The sequence below is a fragment of the Periplaneta americana genome, chromosome 2 (genome assembly GCF_040183065.1).
Source record: "Periplaneta americana isolate PAMFEO1 chromosome 2, P.americana_PAMFEO1_priV1, whole genome shotgun sequence".
NCBI classification, from domain to species: Eukaryota; Metazoa; Arthropoda; class Insecta; order Blattodea; family Blattidae; genus Periplaneta; species Periplaneta americana.
In genome coordinates, this window is record NC_091118.1 from 18547178 (window position 1) to 18571039 (window position 23862).

The 23862-nt window shown below is 37.1% G+C and overlaps 1 protein-coding gene across 1 annotated transcript; it reads left to right on the forward strand.

The window, feature by feature from the left end:
- Nucleotides 1-1193: 1193 nt before the first annotated feature.
- L2HGDH (L-2-hydroxyglutarate dehydrogenase) lies at nucleotides 1194-18618 on the forward strand. Its single transcript, XM_069846941.1, has 7 exons — nucleotides 1194-1335; nucleotides 1893-2301; nucleotides 8050-8250; nucleotides 10647-10808; nucleotides 12189-12298; nucleotides 13844-14023; nucleotides 18002-18618. Exons 1-7 carry the CDS (start codon nucleotides 1196-1198, stop codon nucleotides 18198-18200), a joined length of 1401 nt encoding a protein of 466 aa, XP_069703042.1. The 5' UTR covers nucleotides 1194-1195; the 3' UTR covers nucleotides 18201-18618.
- Nucleotides 18619-23862: the final 5244 nt, after the last annotated feature.

Here is a 23862-nt window from a genome sequence, read left to right on the forward strand (position 1 = left end):
AAAGTCACAAAGAGCCATGTTACTAATCTCAAGTCAACATGTCTAGGGGTATGTAAGCCTAAGCAGGTATCGGATGTGATTCAGCAGCAGAATCACGAACAAGTAAACATAATTATGAGCGCGGTTTCGGACAGAATCAGCCTAATGAAGTTTAACCAACACTATAAATCGATGTTAATTTTTTTAATTTCCTGTAAGAGTTCAGCACTTCTCAACACCGGTAATTACATTACTGAGGGCTTGTGATATTGAAGCAAATTTGTTGACTGAAAAGTGGACAGTTATGTGTACGTGTGTACTGCCAATTTTAAATCAATACCATATTTTATCATCTACGTTATAGAAGTGTATTTTTTAAGTATGATTTATTCGTAAGACGCTGGTTTCCCTTTCTTCCTATGCATGATTATGTTTTTTTAATACAGCAACATGTCCCTTAGGGGAAAAGATAAAGTCTCAAAACGCTTCTCCCTCCCGGAATAAGGGTCCATATCTTATTGACAAGAAGTATCACTATCACTAATGACTGTGATGAGGGATGAGCCATTAGTGACAAGTGCTTCGCCCAAAAATGACACAAGTGAATGTCATGCCCATTATTCCTGTTCACATAAATTTGTATTTTATATTAAAAATTACCTGGATATGTTTCTGCTGCCTGAAAAATGCAGTCGGACTCACCTCTGCGCATTCCTGTTTCTGCGGTTTTCCCTCTTTCTTTCTGGCTAAATCATGACTAATTATACATTGATGAAAAACAGTTTATAACACAAATCCGGTAATTCTTTGTATAGTGTAACAAATATGGTTATAAAAGAAATAAAAAGCAGACAGTATATGTAGAACCTATTAATAGATATGTAGGCCTAGGTAGAACTTAAAACTTTTTCCATGACTTCGTACAAAATGAAAAGGTCCGCCTAATATACGTCACGCTCACCTGACCAATGACAATGCGCGCTTGTCAACTTTATTTGTGACATCACATGCGCTACCATAATTATAAAAAGAAAATAGCAGAATATTTTCTAAATAACAAATTTACATTTGTATGACTATATATACATATAAATATGTAACTTAGTGATTCCACATAAAAATGAGCTCTTGTTTCAAAACATTTCAACGAGACACAGAGATTTTCTATTTTATGGAGATGATGTACTTCTCATTTCACTGCCAAAATTTGGCAACAATGACAATATTAAAAATGGTTCTTGTGTGTGCACGCAGTTTGAGTTATAGGGTTAGTTGTTTCAGTGATACATTCTTAAAGTCTGGTTATTACATCAAGTCAACGTTTACAACACCTTCCCATTGTAATTTTTCATCAAGGTGAGTATGAAAAATTGAAATTTTATTAGTGTTACATACATTTCCGGTAATAAATCAATTAATTGCGAGGTCGTATTGTTACATAACAGTAGGCCCTAATCAAACATTATCTTTATGTACATGAAGAGATAAGAACAAATAATTTGCTAAGACGACCTTTCAATATTCTACTGATGACTTTCTATAAAATTAACTCAATGCAAATGCATAAACGTTGAAGTTGATCGATTGATTTATTTGCTGATATGCTGTAGGCCCTAGCCCACCGGTATTTTAAATTGAAAATGCATTAATTGTAACTACACCAAAATAAAAATACAATTACTTTTAGCATTATTTGTTTACAAACAAGTAAAATTAAGAAATAGTCCTATTAATGTTTTGCAAGGCGGAATCCGCTCAACGCTCGTTTCACCCATACTTGTAATGAATTGCTATAACTGACCTGTCATTTGCATGATGACATTTCTTTCACTTTGAAACTTTTTACGGTTTTAATACAGAAGTTTATTTTTCAAATTTGTAATTTAATATAATTTGGATTTATATTTTTGTAGCTCTTCTAATGAGTATGATGTTGTGGTGGTCGGAGGTGGTATTGTGGGAATGGCAACAGCTCGAGAAATTCTCCTCCGGCATCCCAATCTTAAGATGGCTGTTCTGGAGAAGGAGAAAGCCCTTGCTTGCCACCAGACAGGCCACAACAGTGGGGTGATACATGCAGGCATTTATTACAAACCCGGCACGCTAAAGGCAAAGCTTTGTGTGGAAGGTCTACACTTAGCTTATAAATACTGTGATGAACACAATATTCCATACAAGAAATGTGGGAAGCTTATAGTAGCGACAGATCCTGTTGAGGAAAAGAGACTGGATGATCTGTATGACAGAGGAAAGAAAAATAATGTCCCAGACTTACAGATGATTGATGCAAAGAAGATTAAAGAAATCGAACCATATTGTAAGGTAAGGGAAAATAAACTTTACGGCATAATTTTGTTTCTGTGTTATAATCTGTACTAATCTTCGTTATAATTTGAGGTGTGTAATCTCGAAACCAGACATTTCCAATTTCGATAAATTTAGAGACATGCACAAGGGCGCCCACAAGAGGTAGCCAGTGATAGCAATTGCTACCACTGAGATTTTTATTTTTTATATGTTTTTTTTTTTTTCTCTACGTGTTCGATACATGTTTTCTCAAACCCTCGATAAACAATTCAACAAAAGCGAGTGCTTTAAACTATGAATGCGTGGGCAAGATAGCTAATTTAGGTTTCAGAACTGGCTATTTTTCATGTTCATTTTTCTCTCTCCTCGTCCATCCATTTCCTCTAATTTTCTGACTTCTTGTTACCACTGAGATTGGATCCTGCGGGCGCCCTTGGACATGCACCTTAATAATTGGCATATTGCTCCATGCTCCAGCCTCGTTTGCATTAAATTGGAGTTCACATATTTAAGTCATTGTATTCAAATAAGAATGAGCAAAGTTACATTTGATGTTCTGTGTACAGGTATATTTTTTAGTAGCAATCACTCCTCACGAGTGAACTGATATAAAAACTGAAGAAATGCAACAAACATGTTCAGTGTGAGTTAAGACTGGATTTTCAGAAAAATATGTGGTGCTTCTGGCACACCGCTGAAAGATCTAGGCTAGCTCAGGAAGATAGATGCCTGGAGAAGGAACCATCCACGAAATTTCTGTCGAAAATTCTGATTTAATTTTTGAGAATTTTGAAAACAAAATTAGAAATAGCTAATTATACAACTCTCGTAATAAAATAAATCCTACTTAGACTATATCTAAAAAGCATATCATAGTTCCCAAAAATCTGTGCGACATCGAACCATCTACCGTACTCATAATTCGCCTGATAACCTGGAGTCCACTGCTGTGGAGTAATGGTTAGCATGCCTGACTGTGAAGTGAGTGGACCCGGGTTCAAATTCTGGTTGAGACAAGTTATCTGGTTGAGGTTTTCCCTCAACCCATTAAGAAAAAATACTGGGTAACTTTCGGCGCTGAACCCTGGACTCATTTTGCTGGCATCACCTTCATCTCATTCAAATGCTAGATGATCATAACAGTTGATAAAGCATTGTAAAATAACGAATTAAAAAATAATCAGATAGCACTCTCAAATTTTTCAGTCTACTTCTTTCATTGTAGGTCTATATGATTTTGTTTGTAAATAATAATAATAATAATAATAATAATAATTATTATTATTATTATTATTATTATTATTATTATTATTATTATTGCAAGAGCTCATGAAGGACCATGGCCAACTAGCAGGCTGCTGGTCTCATGTTCATATGCTTCAGCAGAGGTGAACGATCATCCAGCATGGAGGTCAGCACCATGGTCCTCTCAGTCATTATAGCTGATTTACGAAACTGGATTTCGCTACCTATCATAGCTCTTCAAATTCATCACGATGCTGGGTGGACACCAGTCCCAGACACTGACCGAAATTTAATGAGAAAATTCGTTATTTATGAGGACTCGGAACAGCATGCATTCTGTAATGCGAGTCATAGGCATACTGCTTTAGACCAGGCATCGCAAAAGTCACAAATTCATGACGTAATATAAATACTACTACTACACACAAAGTGAAGACGGGGTGGAGAACATTGGTCGCAATAAGCTGGACAGCAGAGGTGGTTTAGATCATCACTACCTTCTGTGTTCATAACAAAGAAATAACAAGAGAAAGAAGGAATTAGGTATTATACAGTATCTTTATTCTTTACTCTCTTTGGAAGTTGATTTATTATTAATAGGATTTAAACACTGTATTATGCATTTTTCCTTTATAGATCAGGCTGTAATAAGACAGTGTTATTTTTTTCAGATTTTATCAATAACTCTAAGGAAATTTAATAATAATAATAATAATAATAATAATAATAATAATAATAATAATAATAATAATAATAACAATAATAATAATAATAATAATAATAATAACAATAATAATAATAATAATCTGTGGTGCTACAGCCCATCAAGGGCTCAGACCGACCAGCCGGCTGCTGGCCTCATGCTCACATGCTGAAGCAGAGGTGGACGATCATCCAACCGGAATGGATTAGCACGATGATCCCCCCCAGCCGTTATAACTGGCTTTCGCAATTGGATTTTGCTACCTATTGTAGCTCCCCAAGTGCATCACGATGCTGGGTGGGCACTGGTCCCATACACTGGCCGAAATTTCAAGAGAAAATTTCTTCCCCCGTGAGGACTCGAACCAGCATGCATTCCATAACCCGAGTCCTAGGCAGGATGCCTTAGACCACCATGCCACTGCGCGGGACCAAAGGAAATTTCATAATCTAGCAAAAATGTAACAAAATTAAAAGTTTAGGCTCTTTATAATTACTGGAAATGTATGAAACGGATACAGTCAGTTGTATTACAAATTGAAGTAATTTAAATGTGTAGTCACGTTAAGGTATGCTGTATCATCAACTGTCCAGGATTCCTGACGAGAGAATCTGGCAACCCTACTTAGACCATAATGGTATGGCGAAAGACAGTATATAGGCCTATAGTATATAAACTATAAAATTGTAGTGGTGTGTGGATAAGCTTGAGGGCTTCTACCGCGTTGTCTTGGCACTGGTGGCTGACGTTTCGACCACAACACAGCGGTCGAAACGTCAGCCACCAACACCAAGACAACGCAGTAGAAGCCCTGAAGCTTATACACACACCATGTATACCAGCCGCGGAAGCCTACGCGAACACATAAAATTGTAGTGCCTTTTTCTCTCGTTAGTGCTTCATAATCTGATTTTATAGTTGTAAAACGTGCTGTGTCAAATGCAACATATGCACATGTCGTAAAAATCGATGTCTAACAGCTGGATGTGGGGATGAAATATGGTGAATGGAAGTTGATAAGATAAAGTGGTGAAGGACTTGTGTAAATGTGTGTTTGTGTGATTAAGTAACTCCCAAAAGCCTGAACAGATGTTCTTTCTTCCCTGCATATAACTTTTAAGCAGGTTTCATGTTTCATCTTCATGATTTTGGTAAGGAAAAATCCTTGTGCCTTGATTGGGAATCAAACTCGGGACCTCACGAACTGTGGCCAGAAACTCTGACCACTAGACCACGAGACTGGTTTCCAGACACAATGTTGTTAAGTTAAATTCTTCGTCTTTTGTTTTCTTCATTTCGATGTGGTAGAGCTATTACTTGCTTTTCAGAGTTGTTGATAAGCATTAGGCTATATACAATATAATTGGGAGAGTTTGAACTTGAAATTCTGTTCAAATGTCTTGGAAATCAACTTTATTTGGTTTTCAGCATCCTCCTTTGACTTAAAGAATAATAATAATAATAATAATAATAATAATAATAATAATAATAATAACAACAACAACAATGATAATAATAATGATGATAATAATAATAATAATAATAATAATAATAATAATAATAATAATAATAATAATCATAAGTATTCCAGGTACGAAATTAGGCCATTGTTGGCCTGTTTCGGTTCCAGCTATACAGGATCCAATAGACGTTTCTGTGGACGTCCAGGTCGTTGTCGTCCTTGAGGGTGGTATTTTAGCATTGTGTCCGGTCAGCTTCCATGCGAGAAATGTGTTCAAGCCATCTATTTCTGTACTCTGTAATTTTTTCTTCTAATGGTTGCATGTTGAGTTCCTGCAGTATATCCTCGTTCCTCTTGTGGTCCAGAAGTGTGTATCCTGCAGTTCGTCGCAGATATTTCATTTCAGCTGCTCTTAATCTGCTGATATCGCTTTGTTTCAGAACCCAAACTTCGCTTCCATAGAGGAGAGTTGGTAGTGCAAGGGTTTTATATAGCTTTATTCTGGAATGTTTCTGTACTAAACTTGGTTTTAGGGTATGATTTAGCAGTCCTAATATTTGTAAAAATTTGTTAATTTTTCTGCTTATATCATTCTCTCCTTCTCCTTAATAATAATAATAATAATAATAATAATAATAATAATAATAATAATAATAATAATAATAACAGTAATAATTTAATTTATTTATACTGGCAGAGTTAAGGCCATAGGGCCTTCTCTTACACTCTACCAGAGTTGCAGAAATGATTATAATAATAATAATAATAATAATAATAATAATAATAATAATAATAATAATAATATTAATATTAATAATAAAAAACACCAAATCGTTAGCTATTCTGCCTTTTACCGTGGCGACCTGGGTTCGATCCCTGTCTGGGTCAAGATAGGATTTGTGGCGGACAGAGCAGACACCAAGGAATTTTTCTCAGGTTTTCCCTTATAGGATCTCCACTCTTTTGATCTTTTTTTCGCCGGTCTTTGGAATTCTTTTCAACTTCTTATTCTTCTTTACGTTCTCAGTATTGAAAAATTAATTACATAATCTACGTACACTGTACAGTTTAGTAATGAAGCAACTGTTTTAATTTTAAGATTAGTCCTATATACAATAACTTTTTCTTGCCATTGTTAACTCTCCAACATCTGTTAGTGCGTTCTGGTTGTACTAACTGATGGCGTTACATGTGAACAATGTGACTTTGAAACTTGTGTTTCGAAGTTTGGTTAATTAATAACCTGGCACACTCGTAATCACACTCATATTCATACAAATTTCCAGATTCTTAGACATACAGGGAACGTTTTTTCTTTAGGGAAAATTCCCCGAGAGCCAAATTCGGGAATCGAACTCGGGACCTCCAGATCTGGAAGTCAGCATGCTGACCATCAGATCACAGAGGCAGTCATAATGACGTGTGTAATTCAGACAACCACAATTCATCTTTTTACTTGCGTGCATATTAAATGTTTTTATTTATGATGTGTTTTGAATACTAGAAAGAAATGAACCGTGAATGGTAATATAATTCACAGCATGATGAAGCATCTGAATTGTTGCTAAATATGTAAAATGTATAATGAAAAGTAAGTGTCACCTTTATGGTTCTTATTTTTTTGGGTGAAGGACTGTTATTTCCGAATTCTTACTCTTGTCATGTATTTTATTATTTTCTTACTCTTTGGTGTTTCATGATTCGAGATTGCTTGTGAATGAGGTGTGAAGGAATGATGTGTATAATAAAAGATGTTGGAGAGCAGTAATTACACCTTATGTTAATCATAGTAAGATGTTTTCTAATTATGGTGTGGAATGCTGATTTTAATGTTACGGAATTTGAAATGCTGTAATTTTGTAATGTAACTGTTTTCTTTGTTTGACTATAATTATTTATTTACTGTGCCACCTTTGCTTATCTTAAAAGTTAATAATTCACATTAACGTTTTCGATACATTTGTATCATCTTCAGATGTAGAGTGTTAAATAAACATTTATGATGAAAACCTTGCCTTATGGTATGGAACTTATTATGATTTTCGGATCTTGCTAAAGTGAATTGCTCTAACTTAACCTAATTTGGTCTATATGTAACATGTGTATTATAGACCAAATTAGGTTAAGTTAGAGCAATTCATTTTAGCAAGATCCGAAAATCATAATACGTTCCATACCATAAGGCAAGGTTTTCATCATAAATCTGAAGATAATACAAATGTATCGAAAACGTTAATGTGAATTATTAACTTTTAAGATAAGCAAAGGTGGCACAGTAAATAAATAATTATAGTCAAACATTAATAGCTTATCGGCATACCACAATATGAAATTGTTTTCTTTGTATTTTTAGGGAACTCGTGGTTTATGGTCTCCACATACTGGCATAGTTGATTGGGCTGAAGTGACGAGATCGTATGGCAAGGACTTCACACAGAAAGGCGGCAATATCCACGTAAATTTTAAAGTTACCAAATTCACAGAAGCAAGAGAAAGTTCAAGACACAAAGACGACTGCAACAAATATCCGGTCCATGTGCAGGGTGAGAAGGGCGTAAGTTCTAATGACTGAACCATACATTTTGTAAATATTCTTGCTGTTATATCTGACAAGATAAGATTGTGATCTGGAGATATGTTTGTTTGTTCCCAATGACAGAATCTTGATTTTTACACCATTCTCCATTTTTCTGCCTTGTACAACTTGTGATGTTTTATTTATAATCTTTATTTTCCCTTGTTTGAACGTTCACATAACCAATAGATCAAGCCTGGGCGCTAATAACTCAATTGAGTCGTTGCAGACCACTCCTTAACTCCCCACTCCATCTTCCTTGGCTGAGACAGTAATGTTTTGGTGCAGTACAAGCAGACAGTAAGTTCAGTGACAGATTATATCAGGCAGGCATCATAGCTTTTACGAACTTTCGGGTCTTGCTGGTCGCTTAAAATCCACCACAAAGCCTTATTATGCATTTGTTTATAAGGCAGTGTAAGCAAAAAGGACATGGGTGGGAGTTTCTCCATCCCTTTCATTTCCCCTCTTATGCCCAGGGCTGCAATATATATTCCGCATTCATGACAGACTGGGTCCTTGTATATCTCACATTTATTGGAATTTAGTATGCCTAAAAGATGAAGATAGTACTCAAAACAGTCGTTACCTATTACTTACAGTTTTGTTACAGTTTCTTTTTGTTTCAGAGAAGTTCTTGCCATTTACTTCTGTATTGATTTGTATCTCTTCCTTGAACTGTATAGTAGTGATTTTATTTCTAGCTTCATCCTCTATATTATGGTTTTTTCTTGACAAACGATTTACAAGCACAAGTTAAAGAGACAGGCTGTTGAACGGTCTGTACTTTGATTTTTTTTTTTTTTTTTTAATTTTTATTGGGTTATTTTACGATGCTGTATCAACATCTAGGTTATTTAGCGTCTAAATGAGATGAAGGTGATAATGCCAGTGAAATGAGTCCGGGGTCCAGCACCGAAAGTTACCCAGCATTTGCTCGTATTGGGTTGAGGGAAAACCCCGGAAAAAACCTCAACCAGGTAACTTGCCCCGACTGGGATTCGAACCCGGGCCACCTGGTTTCGAAGCCAGACGCGCTGACCGTTACCTCACAGGTGTGGACTGTACTTTGATGATAGGACATAGTTGTACCTATACATGATTCGTAATATCAATGTTTTGTTAAGAGAGCACGAAAAGCAAAAATAATTTTCCCCTTACCTCATGTCATAGATCATTATTTTGCCTTGGCATAAGGTATAATACTGTTCTCCAACCAAGAGATTAACCGTGAAAGGAATGTGCTTACTATTGCGTCATCTATTGGAGCGAAGTAAATAGATAATATTATCGTTATAACGTCAGTTTAAAAACCATGCGCTCTCCTGCATATGTTATTTCCTGTGTGGAGGGATTACAAGACCAGGAGATTAACCGTGATTTAATTTTGTAACTAGGGTAGTATAAGTATGTGTGTATTAGTGTTATTGTTTGTGCTTTGAGAGTTAGCCAATGGAGATGCGTGTACCCACGTGTGTGACCTTATGACAGCTTATGACATCAACATTCATTCACAGCATTACCCCACTGCATCTCATTCCCCTGAGACTTTCTCCTGGTTGGAGTACAGTACATAAACATATACACATGTATGTACAGTCCTGGACACAAAAAAGTGATCAATCTCCTGTAATGTTAATTTGTCTAAATCTATCTTCGGTCAGAGCCTGGTTCACACGATGAGGGAAAGGATGTTTATTTTGCACCTAATTTACTCCCTTAATATATTATCATTGTTATAGATTTTATAACACGTCTTGATATATAAACAGACAGAAAAAGCAACAGAGAAAAATAGAGCAGAGTCTTGCATAAGAAATTCGTTCACCTATAAACATAAACTCTCAAGAAATCAACTGAAGTCATTCATTGATGTCATTTATTCATTCCCTTATTTCGTTCATTTAGATCCAATTGTCCATTCATTCACTGATACTTCCTTCCAATAAATGTGTACTAATAAGTTAGTCACTAGTATCACTCAGGCAATAGGCATGTTTGCTTGCTGATAAGAGTCTATACTCAAGCATGGGTTCGATTCTCACTTGAGCTGTTTCTCAGGTTGGGTTTTTTCAGAGGTTTTTCCCAACTATAAGGTGAATGTCAGGTAATCACATGGTGAATCCATGTTCTCATCTCTCCAAGTATCCTCTCGCTATCACCAATTCCAGTGACGCTAAATAACCCAGTAGTTGATACAGACAGCATCATTAAGTCACTGACTAAAAAAATTAATAATAAGTTGAGGAATTTAGAGTTTTAAAATGTTTGATTAGCTGACTTCATAGTGTTATATAATAATGTTTTTGTCAGTCAGGGTGTAATAAAGCTGAAGCAAAGTGATGTTGTGATGTTTGTTTCATGGTGCTCCTCAGAATGTGAGAGCTACGTATGTTCTGACTTGTGGAGGCTTACAATCTGATCTGCTGGCACAGATGTCGGGTGGCAAGACCGATCCTAAGATCATTCCTTTCCGTGGTGAATACCTTCTTCTGAACCCTAAGAAGCAGCACATGATCAAGGGAAATATATACCCAGTAAGTACTGTATGGAGAGTTCAGCTACCAGAGTGCTGCATTGGAGTTAAATCGCTCGCTTGAACTCGGTCGAATGTCACACGCTCGAGTGAGATAAGATCGGTCGTGATACGCACGTAATAAATAGAAGCACAGTACAAGGTCACCTCACCGACATGTCTTATCTTGTATGGAAGGCGACAGGTAAGATACACGTATGTTTTGCTCACACGGTAAAAATAAGGCTTTATTTTCTGCATTTATGACAAACGTCTAATGGAATGTACCAAAACAGTAACATGAAGTTATAAATAAAATCGTATGAAAAACTTCGATATACAGTTATTATTCCTAATTAATAATTATTCAATATCTGATTTACCACATATATAATATGATAGGTCCATACATAGTGTTCTGCCTATATACTGCGACAATGTAGAAACGTTTTACAAAATATTATTGATATAGCAGTAGATTAATAACAATATTAGTACAGACATAACGTCACAGAAAATATAATAAAACGAATAATCATGCTGCACAACTGTTACAGACGCAAAGATTGATACACTAATTATTATAGATTATTATTATTATTATTACTAGAAAACTTGATACATTCCTTGCATTATCGTGATTTTGTTCTCCGTTTATAATAATAATTACATTTACATCCAATTTCTGTCAGATATGGCTAAAACAAAATCACTCCTGTGGGGGGGGGGGACATTTACCTACAACATTTATATTACATTTTAAAGCAAGTTTTGTAGCTGTACTATGGAGAGGATAGTTAAACACTGCAAAGTTTTGAAATGATAAACATCTATGATGTTACTACACAGTTCATCACTGTAACAAGAACGAATGTCTAACGCTCGGCTTATACCGTTTGAGGATTTATCACTCGCGACAATTTTACCCATCATGCATGTGCGCTACCTTTTGGATTATGTGCTCGAGCGAAAACGTCCGATGCAGACCTCTGTCAGCTACACATATCCTTCAAATTGCATAGATAGACTTTTCATGAAGAGTTATCATAAAGCTAGAATTTGTGCATAGAAAATTAAGTTTTAGTTCTTTGATGTGCAACCAGATATGCCATTTCGAAAAATGGATTGCATTAGATTGTAAGGGAGAACGAGGGCCAATAGCAGACTTCGAGCACCACAACTACCACCGTTAATGCCTGAAGATCTGTTGTCTTCAGCAAATATTACCATATCATTAACTGAGACTTGGGTGTAAACCTGTATGTAACAATCAAAATTTAATGACTTTTGTGATATCAGATTGCTATTTTTTCTCTGTTATGTGTTGGTTAATAAATACTTATTTTCTGAATTCCGACAGTTTTTCAAGAGTGTATATTTACAAGCATGTATTAATTAACAGGTTCCAGATCCGCGATATCCATTCCTTGGTGTGCATTTTACTCCTCGTATGGATGGAAGTATATGGATTGGTCCTAATGCTGTTCTTGCTTTGAAACGCGAGGGTTATACGTAAGTTATCATTTGCTACTACATCACCTTTCTACAATCACATTCAGTGCTGCTGTTGCTGCTATTATGACTGTCACTACCACCATTTCTCTATCATCACCATCACCACCATTGTTAGAGACTTAAAAGCGAATCATTGTCTCCCAGTTTGTTGCTGGACCATAGGAAGTAAAGTAAATCTAGTGGTAGGGCTGCAACCTTAAAGCCACTTAATCTGCATTTAATAGGAAATATACCAGTTTCCACTTTATGAAAGAGGCTGCAAAAGGGTATCTATCGGATACAGGGGGGGGGGAGAGCCATTAATCCTTCCCATTGAAGGCTTTAAGGAACCAACCTGGACAAATACCCAATGTCCCATCCCTACCTTCCCGTGGTGCAGCTGTTAGTAAGCATAATTTTACGAGCTGAACTAAAGGGAGGGGCTACTCATCCATTAGCACTGGTCAGCTTGATGAGTTATTGACTGAATTTGGTGTAATTTTCCTCTATCCAATACCTAATTCCCTCTTTACCCTTTCCTATCCAGTCCTCTGACTGAACTCTTACTTTCTTCGACCCCAACGGCATTAGAGCATTCGAGGCCTAGGGGTTCATTTCCCTTTCCTTCCTCCTCTTTCTACTTTTCTGTTCCTAGTGCTGACCTGCTATGGCACTAAAATCGTCCTCCAGTGGCTTAAGGAGGGAAAGCTGGTGATCAACAAGATCTCCCAGCTAGGTCGACCAACAGCAGGTGTGGTCCTCCAGACATTCTGGGGGTTGTGTGTGAATGAAGTAGCCACCAAAACATTAAAATATGGTGTTCACTTAAATCGGCTACAACTTGCCATTTTCTCCAATATGAAATGAGAGGCTTGGTTGCTATGAATTTACAAGATATGAATCTACACCCTGTAAAATTTTCATGATATTATTTTGAAAAGTTGCAGAGAAAATGGGATGTGAATTTGGCATAGTTAACATTAGCGGTCTAGGCCTTTCATACTCCCCTTAATAACATGTTAGTAATAATCAACTGATTTAATTACCTTGGCTACTTCTTGTCATTCATGAGCAAACTTGATTTGAATAAGAAAATGACTAAATTTGTAAAAACTAAGCATTACGATAATGAGATCCTCGAAAGTTAAGTAACAGATGATTGAAGTTATATAAACCACTTAGCCAGACCGATTTTCTCTTATTGTGGTTGAAGGCTAGATAACCTGCAATGCTAGTCTTGGGGTCCCTCCTTCACACCCTACTAATAGACCACAATCGACTGTTTAGTGACCTTTGGTTTAATTAATGTAAAATTTATGTTTCATTTAACAATGTTTGTAACTGCCAAAATTATATGAACGTTGTCGGTGTACTGGAATTTTGTCCCGCAGAAACTCTTTTACGTGCCATTAAATCTACTGACATGAGCCTGTCGCATTTAAGCACACTTGACCTTGGCCGGGATCGAACCTGCGACCTCAGGCACAGAAGGCGAGCACTATACCGACTGCGCCACCCATCTAATTAATGTAACTGATGATAATGATTTCTTGTTCCTTTCAGTTGGTGTGATATAGACATTAAAGAGCTATTTGAAAGCCTGTCGTACAGTGGTTTCCGTAAGATGGCTCTAAAAAATATTACGTTTGGAATGTCAGAGATGGTGAAATCAGCTTTTATAACACTTCAGTTGCCAGGAATTCAAAAGTTCATCCCAGAAATTACCGCTGCTGATTTATCAAGGTAGGTTATGTTTGCTATATTTGCATATTTTCAGAATCATATTCGATATTAGTAGATTTGTAATTGTTTGTGTGTCTGTCTAAATATTAATGAAAATTGACAAATATGTAAACTAATGTGTCCAGAATTAGTTAAATAGGCTATGTCCTTATTGTCTCGCTTGTGATGTAGGTCACCCATGCAGACTTTGTGAATATTATCCTTAAAAAAGGAGTGGCACTATATGGATTTACTGAGGGAACATGGGAAAAGGGAAGAAGACGAGTGATGGGAGAAAGCTAATCCAGTAGTTGGGAAGTGAAAATGGGGGAGGAAGTGATAGTAATAAGGGTGAGATTGAAAGAAGTAATTCAGAAGACTCGAATGCATTATCTGTTGGGAATATTGAAGATTTTAGAAGTATGATGGTAAACAAATTCGAGGAATTAAGTCAGATTATGCAAATCTAGTCTTTCAGGTAAAGCTCCCTGTAAAGCAGATTTGAATAATTTCAAGGGAAAAATTGTTCCGGGACCGGATATCGATCACAGGGCCTCTGGTTGAATGTACCAGTGCTCTACCAACTGAGCTACCCAGGAACTCCACCCGACACCGTCTCAACTTTTCCCTTTATATCCACACAACTCGCGTGGGCTGACGAAATGCCAGAAACCCACATCGAGAGCACACAATCTCTGTGTGACTTGGAATTGTGGTTTTCTGTTAACGTACACACTGTGTACACACTCGATGTGGGTTTCTGGCGTTTCGTCAGCCCACGTGAGTTGTGTGGATATAAAGGGAAAAGTTGAGACGGTGTCGGGTGGAGTTCCCAGGTAGCTCAGTTGGTAGAGCGCTGGTACGTTCAACCAGAGGTCCCGGGATCGATACCCGGCCCCGGAACAATTTTTTCCCCTGAAATTATTCAATTAAGTCATATGTTAAGTGAATCAATTGGGATGACGAAAAGTGGTGAAAAACATGGTGGAGACGAGGTTTGATAGTGATAAGGAAAATAAGCGAGTGAAGAAAGTGCAGGCTATGGGGAGAGGTAGAGATCAGTGCTGATAACGACCTATTTTACAAAAAAAAAAAAAAAGACTAGTGAACAGTATTTTTAGAGTAATGACTGACCAATATTAGTGAACTAGAAAAGATCAAGAAAAGAATACTAGGAACTGTGTAATGGTACTGAATTAGTTTAATATCAAGACATCAGAGTAACAAAGGTGTGAATAGTAGAAATTATTTGATGGTGGAAATAAGTTGTTAAGCAAATAGTGCAACGCTCGGCCTCTGTCTACTTTGAATAGTTGGTAAAAATGATAAGTAAACAATACTTAAACAATTAAGTATTACCCTGCCGTCGAAAGGTATGATAGGGTCGACTGTCTCTTTGGTGAGGTGGTACAAAGAAAACACTCCATATAAATCATTAACTCTCTCTGTTCACATTTATTAATAACACTATAGAAAAATGGAAATGAACCAAGGTCTCCAGTAAAAATACAATCACTGATAATTCACCAATGTATCGACACTGGCTTGTTACTGAAGGTCACTGAACTGGCATTCACCAATACACGAACTAGTAATGCCATCTGTACTCCCAGATTGTAATCATAAGAAGCTAGCTAGACAAGTCCTAACTTATCTGATATGGCAGAAATCATTATTACCAAAACCAAATACAACCAATGTAACACCGCTAGACGAATGCCAGCTTATAATCTCATACTCCATATGAAATCAAACTCCTTCTATTAATCACAATAAACTTAACATTATTGATCTATAAAAACCTGTTACGATCCATGGTAGACCAGTCTCGGAACCCACACAACAATGCTCTCTCTTCAACACACATACTTCCATAATCACACAGCACACTGCTCCGTAACTTGGCTATGTCTTTATCCGTAATAAATCACAATCCCCGTTCGAGTCTCGACTACTCTGTCATCCCATCGCAGATATTTGTTAAGTCCCCAAACCACAGCTCTCCACAGCTCTCGTCCAACCTTACTCTTCGGGAGTCTCCCCCAAACTGAACATGTCGAAATTCTTCCCCAGGAAAACTGACGCTAAAGAAAATATGAAAGCAAAAATGGCCAATGAAAATCAAAGCTCCTGTCATGTGATAACTAAATTCGCTCCTTATGCGTGAGAAAAGGGAGACCAAGAATGGCGAAAATAAAACAGGAGGAAGAAAGACTAAAAATGGAGGGGAAGGAAGCCACCTATGAACAGTAAGGGTTACTAATAATAAAAAGAAAATAACAAGACTAAAGAAAAAAGAAAAGAAAGAAAGGAAGATAGTGTGCCAAAACTAAAACGGCACAATAGTGAACTGAATAACGAATCAGCTGTAGAAGCGAACTGATATAAATAGTGAGGTATATGTGAACTATACTTGTTTTTTTGAAAGATGGGACATGACAGTTAAGCGGCCGAGCTTGGAACTACAGTCCTATGTTGCCAATACGGACAACCATGCTGCCAGCTGATAGAAGCTAGCAATTGATGTTAAGATGGCTGACGTTAAAACATTCATTGACAATTGACGTGAACAATACAAAAATCGACAGAGAATCAAACACGAAACGTATCAATGCTAACATTGTGTGCACAATAAATGCCGCCAAGAGAGCTATTAAGCACTTGCCACGTGGGAAAGATACGTTTGGCAACTCAACCGTTGTTACCATAGCAACAGGCCTACCACGCTGTGTGACATTCAGTTGTTTTTCCGATCGCAACGCTCCTGTCATGTCTCATCTTTCAAACAAACAAGTATAGTGAATAAATAATGAATAGCAAAAACAAGGTAGGATAAGTATTAAATATACGATGGACTGAGCAGCAAGATGGGGGATAGTTGGATTAGGGTAGTTTTAATGAATTGTACTGCAAAGAAGTGTTAAGGTACGGTCACACATCGCTACTTTTGCAGCGCAACTTTTGTACTGCAGCTGCAAAAGTTGCGTGTCGTGTTCACACGTAAGCCAAAGTAGCGCGCTGCATGCTACTTTTCGTGCTGCGCAATCCGAGTGCTGCAAAAGTTGCAACTGAGTTGCGAGTCTGTTCACATACAAGGCGCTACTTTTGCAGCCGCAGTCATGATGCAGGTTTCCATCTCAGTGTTGACTTCTCAATATACATTTTGTGGTTATGTTCGCATTATTAAGAAACTCATGCGAAAGCTTCCTTATCTATTATTTGCTTTTCTGTCATATCTAGTATTAAAAAATTGACATTTTTACTATAAAGCTTTTAAAAACGCCTATATAGGCTACTTAAATGATAACCAACAGTATAGTCACGTAATCAATGTTGGCAACCCTCCTGTTTGGAACTACGCTACGGAAAATTTAAAAAATGAATTATATCGTCAGCAAATATGCTCAGACTGTGTTGTGCATTTAATAACTGTTACAAATAATTTATTTTCATCACATCTAACATTAAAATACATCCAAACAATAAAAGTATCATTAGCACATTTGGGTGGCAACACTGGTCGCAACCGCAGCAAAAGTTTCAACAAAACCGATATCAAAAATGCTGCGGCTGCAACCCTGAGAACCCTGTTCACACGTCGCTACTTAAGCTGCGCGCAGCATAGAAAAGTAGCGGGCAGCAGGTTCGGCAGCCGCTACTTTTCGGGTTGCACCGTTGTTCACACGTCGCAGTACAAGAGTTACGCAGTTTTTTGTACTGCAGCGCTGCAAAAGTAGCGACGTGTGACCGTATTTTTATTTGTAATGATTGTTAATGATGACACCATATATGTCAAAATGTGAGATCCACCATTACATGTAAGAAATGCTGTGACGAAATACTGTATATATCATATGGATTTACTGTCATTTGCCTCAAAATATGTTTAAAAGAAGATGCATATTGATAAAGAAGTGAATTTTTGTGACAGGCATACAGTGAAAAAATATGTCATATGGATGATACCAATTTGTTTGTTTGTTTGTTTTTTTTTTCCAGGGGTCCTGCAGGTGTAAGGGCCCAAGCAATGGATGGCCACGGGACGCTGGTAGATGATTTTGTTTTCGAAATCGGTGATAAGGGTATTGGCAAGAGAATTCTGCATTGTCGCAATGCACCGTCACCAGGAGCAACATCATCACTTGCCATCGCGAAGATGATCGCAGACAAAGCAGAAAAAGAGTTCAAACTGAAGTAAAATCTGTAGGGTACCAGAACCAAAAATTATGTGGAACGGGTATTACAAATAGTTAGCATCATCTCTTTCAGTAACTGTTACTGTAATTTTATATGAAGTAAACACTTTAAGTAAACACTTTCAAAACTAATTTTAATACAACGTAATATATCCTTAAAATAAAATAAATTAATTAGGCCTAAACACCTTGGTTTTTTTTAGGAGAATCATTGTGCCGTATATGTCATTATTTTGCGTTCGTTTGAGTATGCAGTGTTGCTATTAATTATTTTTGAACAATTATTTCCCAAAATGGGTGGTCCCCAAAATGTTTCCCATAATATGGCAGTTGTCTATATCACTATTACATTTAATTTGTCTTACAAATCAATGCCCATTTCTTCGACTTTTATTTCGAAAAGGTTTATAAAATGCAGACATAAGTATATTTAATAATAATAATCCGTGGCGCCACAGCCCGTGAAGGGCCTAGACCAATGATGTCAGACAGAGACTAAACGGAGCAGAGCGCTCCACTAGACTCGTTGCGTGCTCCGGTGTTTCCACAGACATAAGCAAGTTCAAGCTCCGATCTAGCTCCACAACCGGTATTGGAGCTTACAACTCTGACACTACTGGCCTAGACCAACCAGTCGGCTGCTGGCCTCACGCCCACATGCCGAAGCAGAGGTGGACGATCATCCAACCAGAATGAAGGTATTGTGTGGTTAGCATGATGATCCCCCCCAGTTGTTAATAGCTGGCTTTCGCAACCAGATTTCACTACCTATCGTAGCTCCTCAAGTGCATCACGATGCTGGGTGGGCACCAGTCATACACTACTCAAAATTTCATGAGAAAATTTCTTCCCCCATGAGAACTCGAACCAGCACGCATTTCGTAATGCGAGTCCTAGGCAGGATGCTTTAGACCACTACGCCATGGCGCAGGACCGTAAGTATATTTACCGGGTCCAAAATCTGCATGGTGTACAGCACGAATTCACTTAACGGGTCTTTCCTTACTTGAACGCTAATTAGATGCACAACTTGATACACTATATATTCGCCTATTTCTAAATTAAAGCTTGTATCACTAACAAAAATAAATACCGGTAACTAAATGTATAAGAATCTCGTGGCTGGGTCATGTGATAAGAATGGGAAGACCAAGACTTAGATGGGTGGATGATTTAGAAGATGATTTATGGAGAATGAATATCAGAAGATGGAGACTGGAATCTAAGAATAGACGAGAGTGAACAGAATCATAAGAGAGGGTAAGATCCTAAATTGGATTGTAACGCCATAGAGTAGTAGTAACTGATTATATGTTATAAAAGTTCAAATCGTTCACATAACCTAAAAATGCTTGCTGCCTTCATAAGAGTAAGTCACCACATCTTAAATAACAATGTGACACCAGTACAAATGTTGCAACACAACAATATAATGTTTTATTAATGATTTACATTAATTACTTGTATTTTAAAACATTGAGAAAATGCTTAATGCTTGCTTTTAAATTACAACCACACCATCACAGTACAAATTCCCATGCTTCAATGTTTACCAGAAGCACGTCTTATGTGACATCATATATGCTGAACCGTCAACGAAATATGGTCGGAACTTCATGATGTACCAATTGCAAGAAGCAAGGCATGCTAATAGCAGATTTTGTCTTCCTTCTCTTTTTTACCTTCATTTTATCTTTCTTTTTCTTCCAAGCTGATAACATCTGTAGCCTACTGGTTATTAATGGAGAAAAATTTGCTCCGGCACCGGGGATCGAACCCGGGTCCTCTGTTCTATGCACTGGGTGCTCTAACCACTGAGCTATGCCGAGGCTCAATTCACAGCACTTGATCGAATCTTTCTCCTTTGGTATTTTTCCTCTGTGGTCTTACTCCATGTTCGACATATACATTGACACATATATATATTAAATCAACTGTCATCACACAAGGAGCGCACTGATTTGAGTGACTTGGTGGCTGGGATTCCACAGTATACGTATATGCACTGCTGGGTGGATGATCTACATAAAGATTTTTCTCCATTAATAACCAATGATAACCATAACTGATGATTCTGTAGGACCAAAAATTAGTTTTTACGTAGGTTATGTTTTTTAGTCTATTTTTCAGACCTATAATTTAGTATAGACTTCAATGAAATATCACTTCTCTTGTTGGCAGCCTTTCCTTGTTCTTTCCTTATTAGAAAAGTGTGATTTATATATAAAAAATGCTGAATTTCTACTTTAATTAATCTCTGTGTTTTAACATGTGTCCCTCATCTGAAAAAATAGCTTCATAATTGACAGTATTTTATTTAAAAATTGTAAGTAAGAATTTCAAAGTTCAGTATCTGTGCTGTTATTCATAACTGCACAAACATTTTTCGATAAGAATAAAAATAATGGCACTTTACTTTTTTTACGAGAATAAAAATAAAATGGAGTATGATATGATAATGCACATATGTGAAATTTTATATATTTTTATTCTCGTAAAAATGTAAAGTTCCATTAATATTTTGTTCTTACTGAAAAATGTTGGTTTCTGGAATTAAGAGGTTTTGGAATAACAGCGATGATATGAAAAATTAATTGTTTTAAAACGATGAACACTTACTGGTACATAGGTAATAATTCTACATTACAAACAATTGAAGTTTTGTAATGGAATGACTCTACATGCCATATCTTACTCCAGTGTCAATGCATGTCTTGCTTTTTCTGCTGAACAGTGTAACTTTCCATTTATCATGACATGCCTTTTCACTTATGCTGTTGACACAGCCTTAAAAGTATGCAAGATTTTAAACAATTAAAAATACTTTTTTTTTCTTCTTTCATAATTTGATCTTGTATACAGTGCATATTGTGATCGTGAACAATTTCGTACATTGTACAGTTTGAATGTACATACATAATTTATTTTTGAAATGTGTATTTTAAATTACAGCTGGAATGTAATTAGAATTTTACAGTTTTGTTAAATAGTGTAATATTTATAAATGTCTTTCAATGAGAGGAAAAAGAAATGCTTGGATCTATAGGGGAATTCGTAGTTAAGTAGACTATGGACTCTTTGGGCTGTCACTGTCTTGAGATGCCTCTAAAATTTTAGACATTATCAGAATATACATGTAGTTAGTAAGTTTTTCTAAGAAATTGGTTGTTTAGTATGTACAATAGTTCACTGGCAAGTCCAGAATGCTATTATTCTATTTGTCAATGGGAGAAAAGTTTTATTTTTGTAAAGTCGATGTGTACAAAGTTAAATTTCCCCTTGCACTTTCGTTATATCGAAGTAATAACAGTACAGAACAAAAGAAAAAATTTCCTGCTATGTACTTGATACAGGTTTATAAACATATGTTAGTGTCAGTGATGCTTCTTTGTCTCAACCACTTCCGAAAGAAAACATACATTGTATTATCTCCAATTATTTGTTGATTTTAATGTCAGTGCTATTGTATGTATATGTGCATAACTATTACAAGTGTCATACTACGTCAGCTGTGAAGCTAGAGAACTATCACACCACCACTTTCATTTTACTTATTAATAATAATAATTCCTGGCGTAAAAATCCTAAGAAAGCCAAGGTCTATCACAGGAGTGCTAGCATCATCCCCATTTATCTGCAGCAGAGGTGGACGATAATCCAACCAGTACTGCGGTAAAGTGTGGTCAGCACATTTATTCTCAAGTCATTGAAGGTCGACTGCTGTGGAGTAATGGTTACTCTGCCTGACCATGAAACGAGCGGGCCTGGGTTAAAATCCTGGTTGGGGTTCCTCCCCCCACCCCCCGAGTTTTCCCTCTACCACTCGAAGCAGAAATGCTGGGGAACTTTTGGCGTTGGACCTCGGACTCATTTCGCCTTCATTAGTATCAGTTCATTAATCATCGTAGTAGTTACAGGTTGACATGACGGACATGGTTCCAGGATTCGCCTACAGATGACATCTGTCTGAGGGAGCTGCACATATCCAGAGAAGCTGCAGGGGCTTCAATAAGTGGATTGCAGTTAAATTGGGGGAGTGCAGCTCCCTCTGATGGATGGTGCCTTGGAGAGTTATGGAATCGACGGCGGCATGGCCTTCTGGTTGAGAATGCAGCAGGTTCAGGCACATGAATTACGAACAGATGCCAACAATCTGAGGAAGCTGCAGAATAACTTCACAGGCAGGCAGAGGAAGTGTCTCAAGTCAGAACTGGATGCTGTGACTGAATCGATATGATGGCATCATGCAGTGAATCATGTGCTCAAAGAGCGACCCTAAATGGACTTCAACAATCATTCCAACATAAGGAGGTTGCACAATAAGCCTAAGGCTGTGATGCTTGCCTGCAGCCCTCCTCTGGGGAAAAAAAAACACATTGAAGCAGGTTTGATGGAGACTCATTGTAGCTCCTCTTTTCCGATCATGATGCTGGCTGTGTACTGGTCCTATACACTAAGTGAACTTCATGTGAAAATTTCTTCTTATATAAAGACTGGGCATCAGCATGCATTCTGTATTGCCAGTCCAAAGCATGATGCCTTAGACTACGTGGCTATGGGATGGAACCTGTTAAGACAGTCTTAATTGCGAATTCTGTATAATTTATGAAATAATATAAAGTATAGTATTATTTTAAGCCCGGTTCAGACGGTGCGTGTTTCTGTGATGGATTCCAAGGTGGCTGCGCAGATGGGTAGCCTGCATGGTTACTCACCAGGAGTAATGCGCTCTGGTGGCTCCGTGGATGGCTAGCTTGCTGGATTTCGAGGGTAGGTTCCGTGCTATTTTTCGTAATGGTTTGCAGGCTGGAACCAAAGACGATCATATAATATCACCACTGAAACCATGTCGCCATGTTTGTTGTTTTCCAACTAAACCTGTTTTTTTTTTTTTCTATATTCTTTAGTTTCTAAGAAACAACAATTAAATATCGGACTTTAGCTGTTTTGCACTTATGGCTTAATTACCATATTACAACATTTACTACTGTTAATGTAGGACTTTAGTTGTTTTTCACTCACGGTTTAGTTTCTTTTTGACCTTGAGTGTTGGCAACAGATGAAACAGCAGATGATTTTCCAATTTGAACTGTGAAAAGAGCCAGCTCCGTGTGAACAACTACCATCACCGTAGCCAACAAGGGAGCCACCAAGTGACCACGCAGGGCAGCCATCAGCGCAGCCACCTTGGAATCCATCACAGAAACTTGCACTGTCTGAACCAGGCTTTAAAATAGCATGTTGATCATGCCAAACTGACTTTAAAACTTGCATAAATTCTTGATAAAGATAGCTCTGAACATTATTTAAATTCGATATTGGTTTGCGCCACAGTAACAAGAATAGAAGTTCTACAAAAGTATAGAAATGGTGCAGATGTGACTTGTCATTTCTGAATTCCAAAGTATTATGTATAAAAATTGTAGTTAATCTCAAGGAAATGCTGTGGTTTAATATATTGTAACTATATGTCTATTATTTGACTGCCTCTGTTGGTAGTGGTGCTAATTTTGTGTTAATGGTTACTATTTATGGATTTTATGGATGCTGTGAAGAAGCAGAGACATGGGAAAAGGTTAGCAGGTACAGTTACACAACAGAAACATCTCGACATGTGACTCGTAATGAGTATTTCTGTTTTTGTTCCATTACCTGCTTATTACA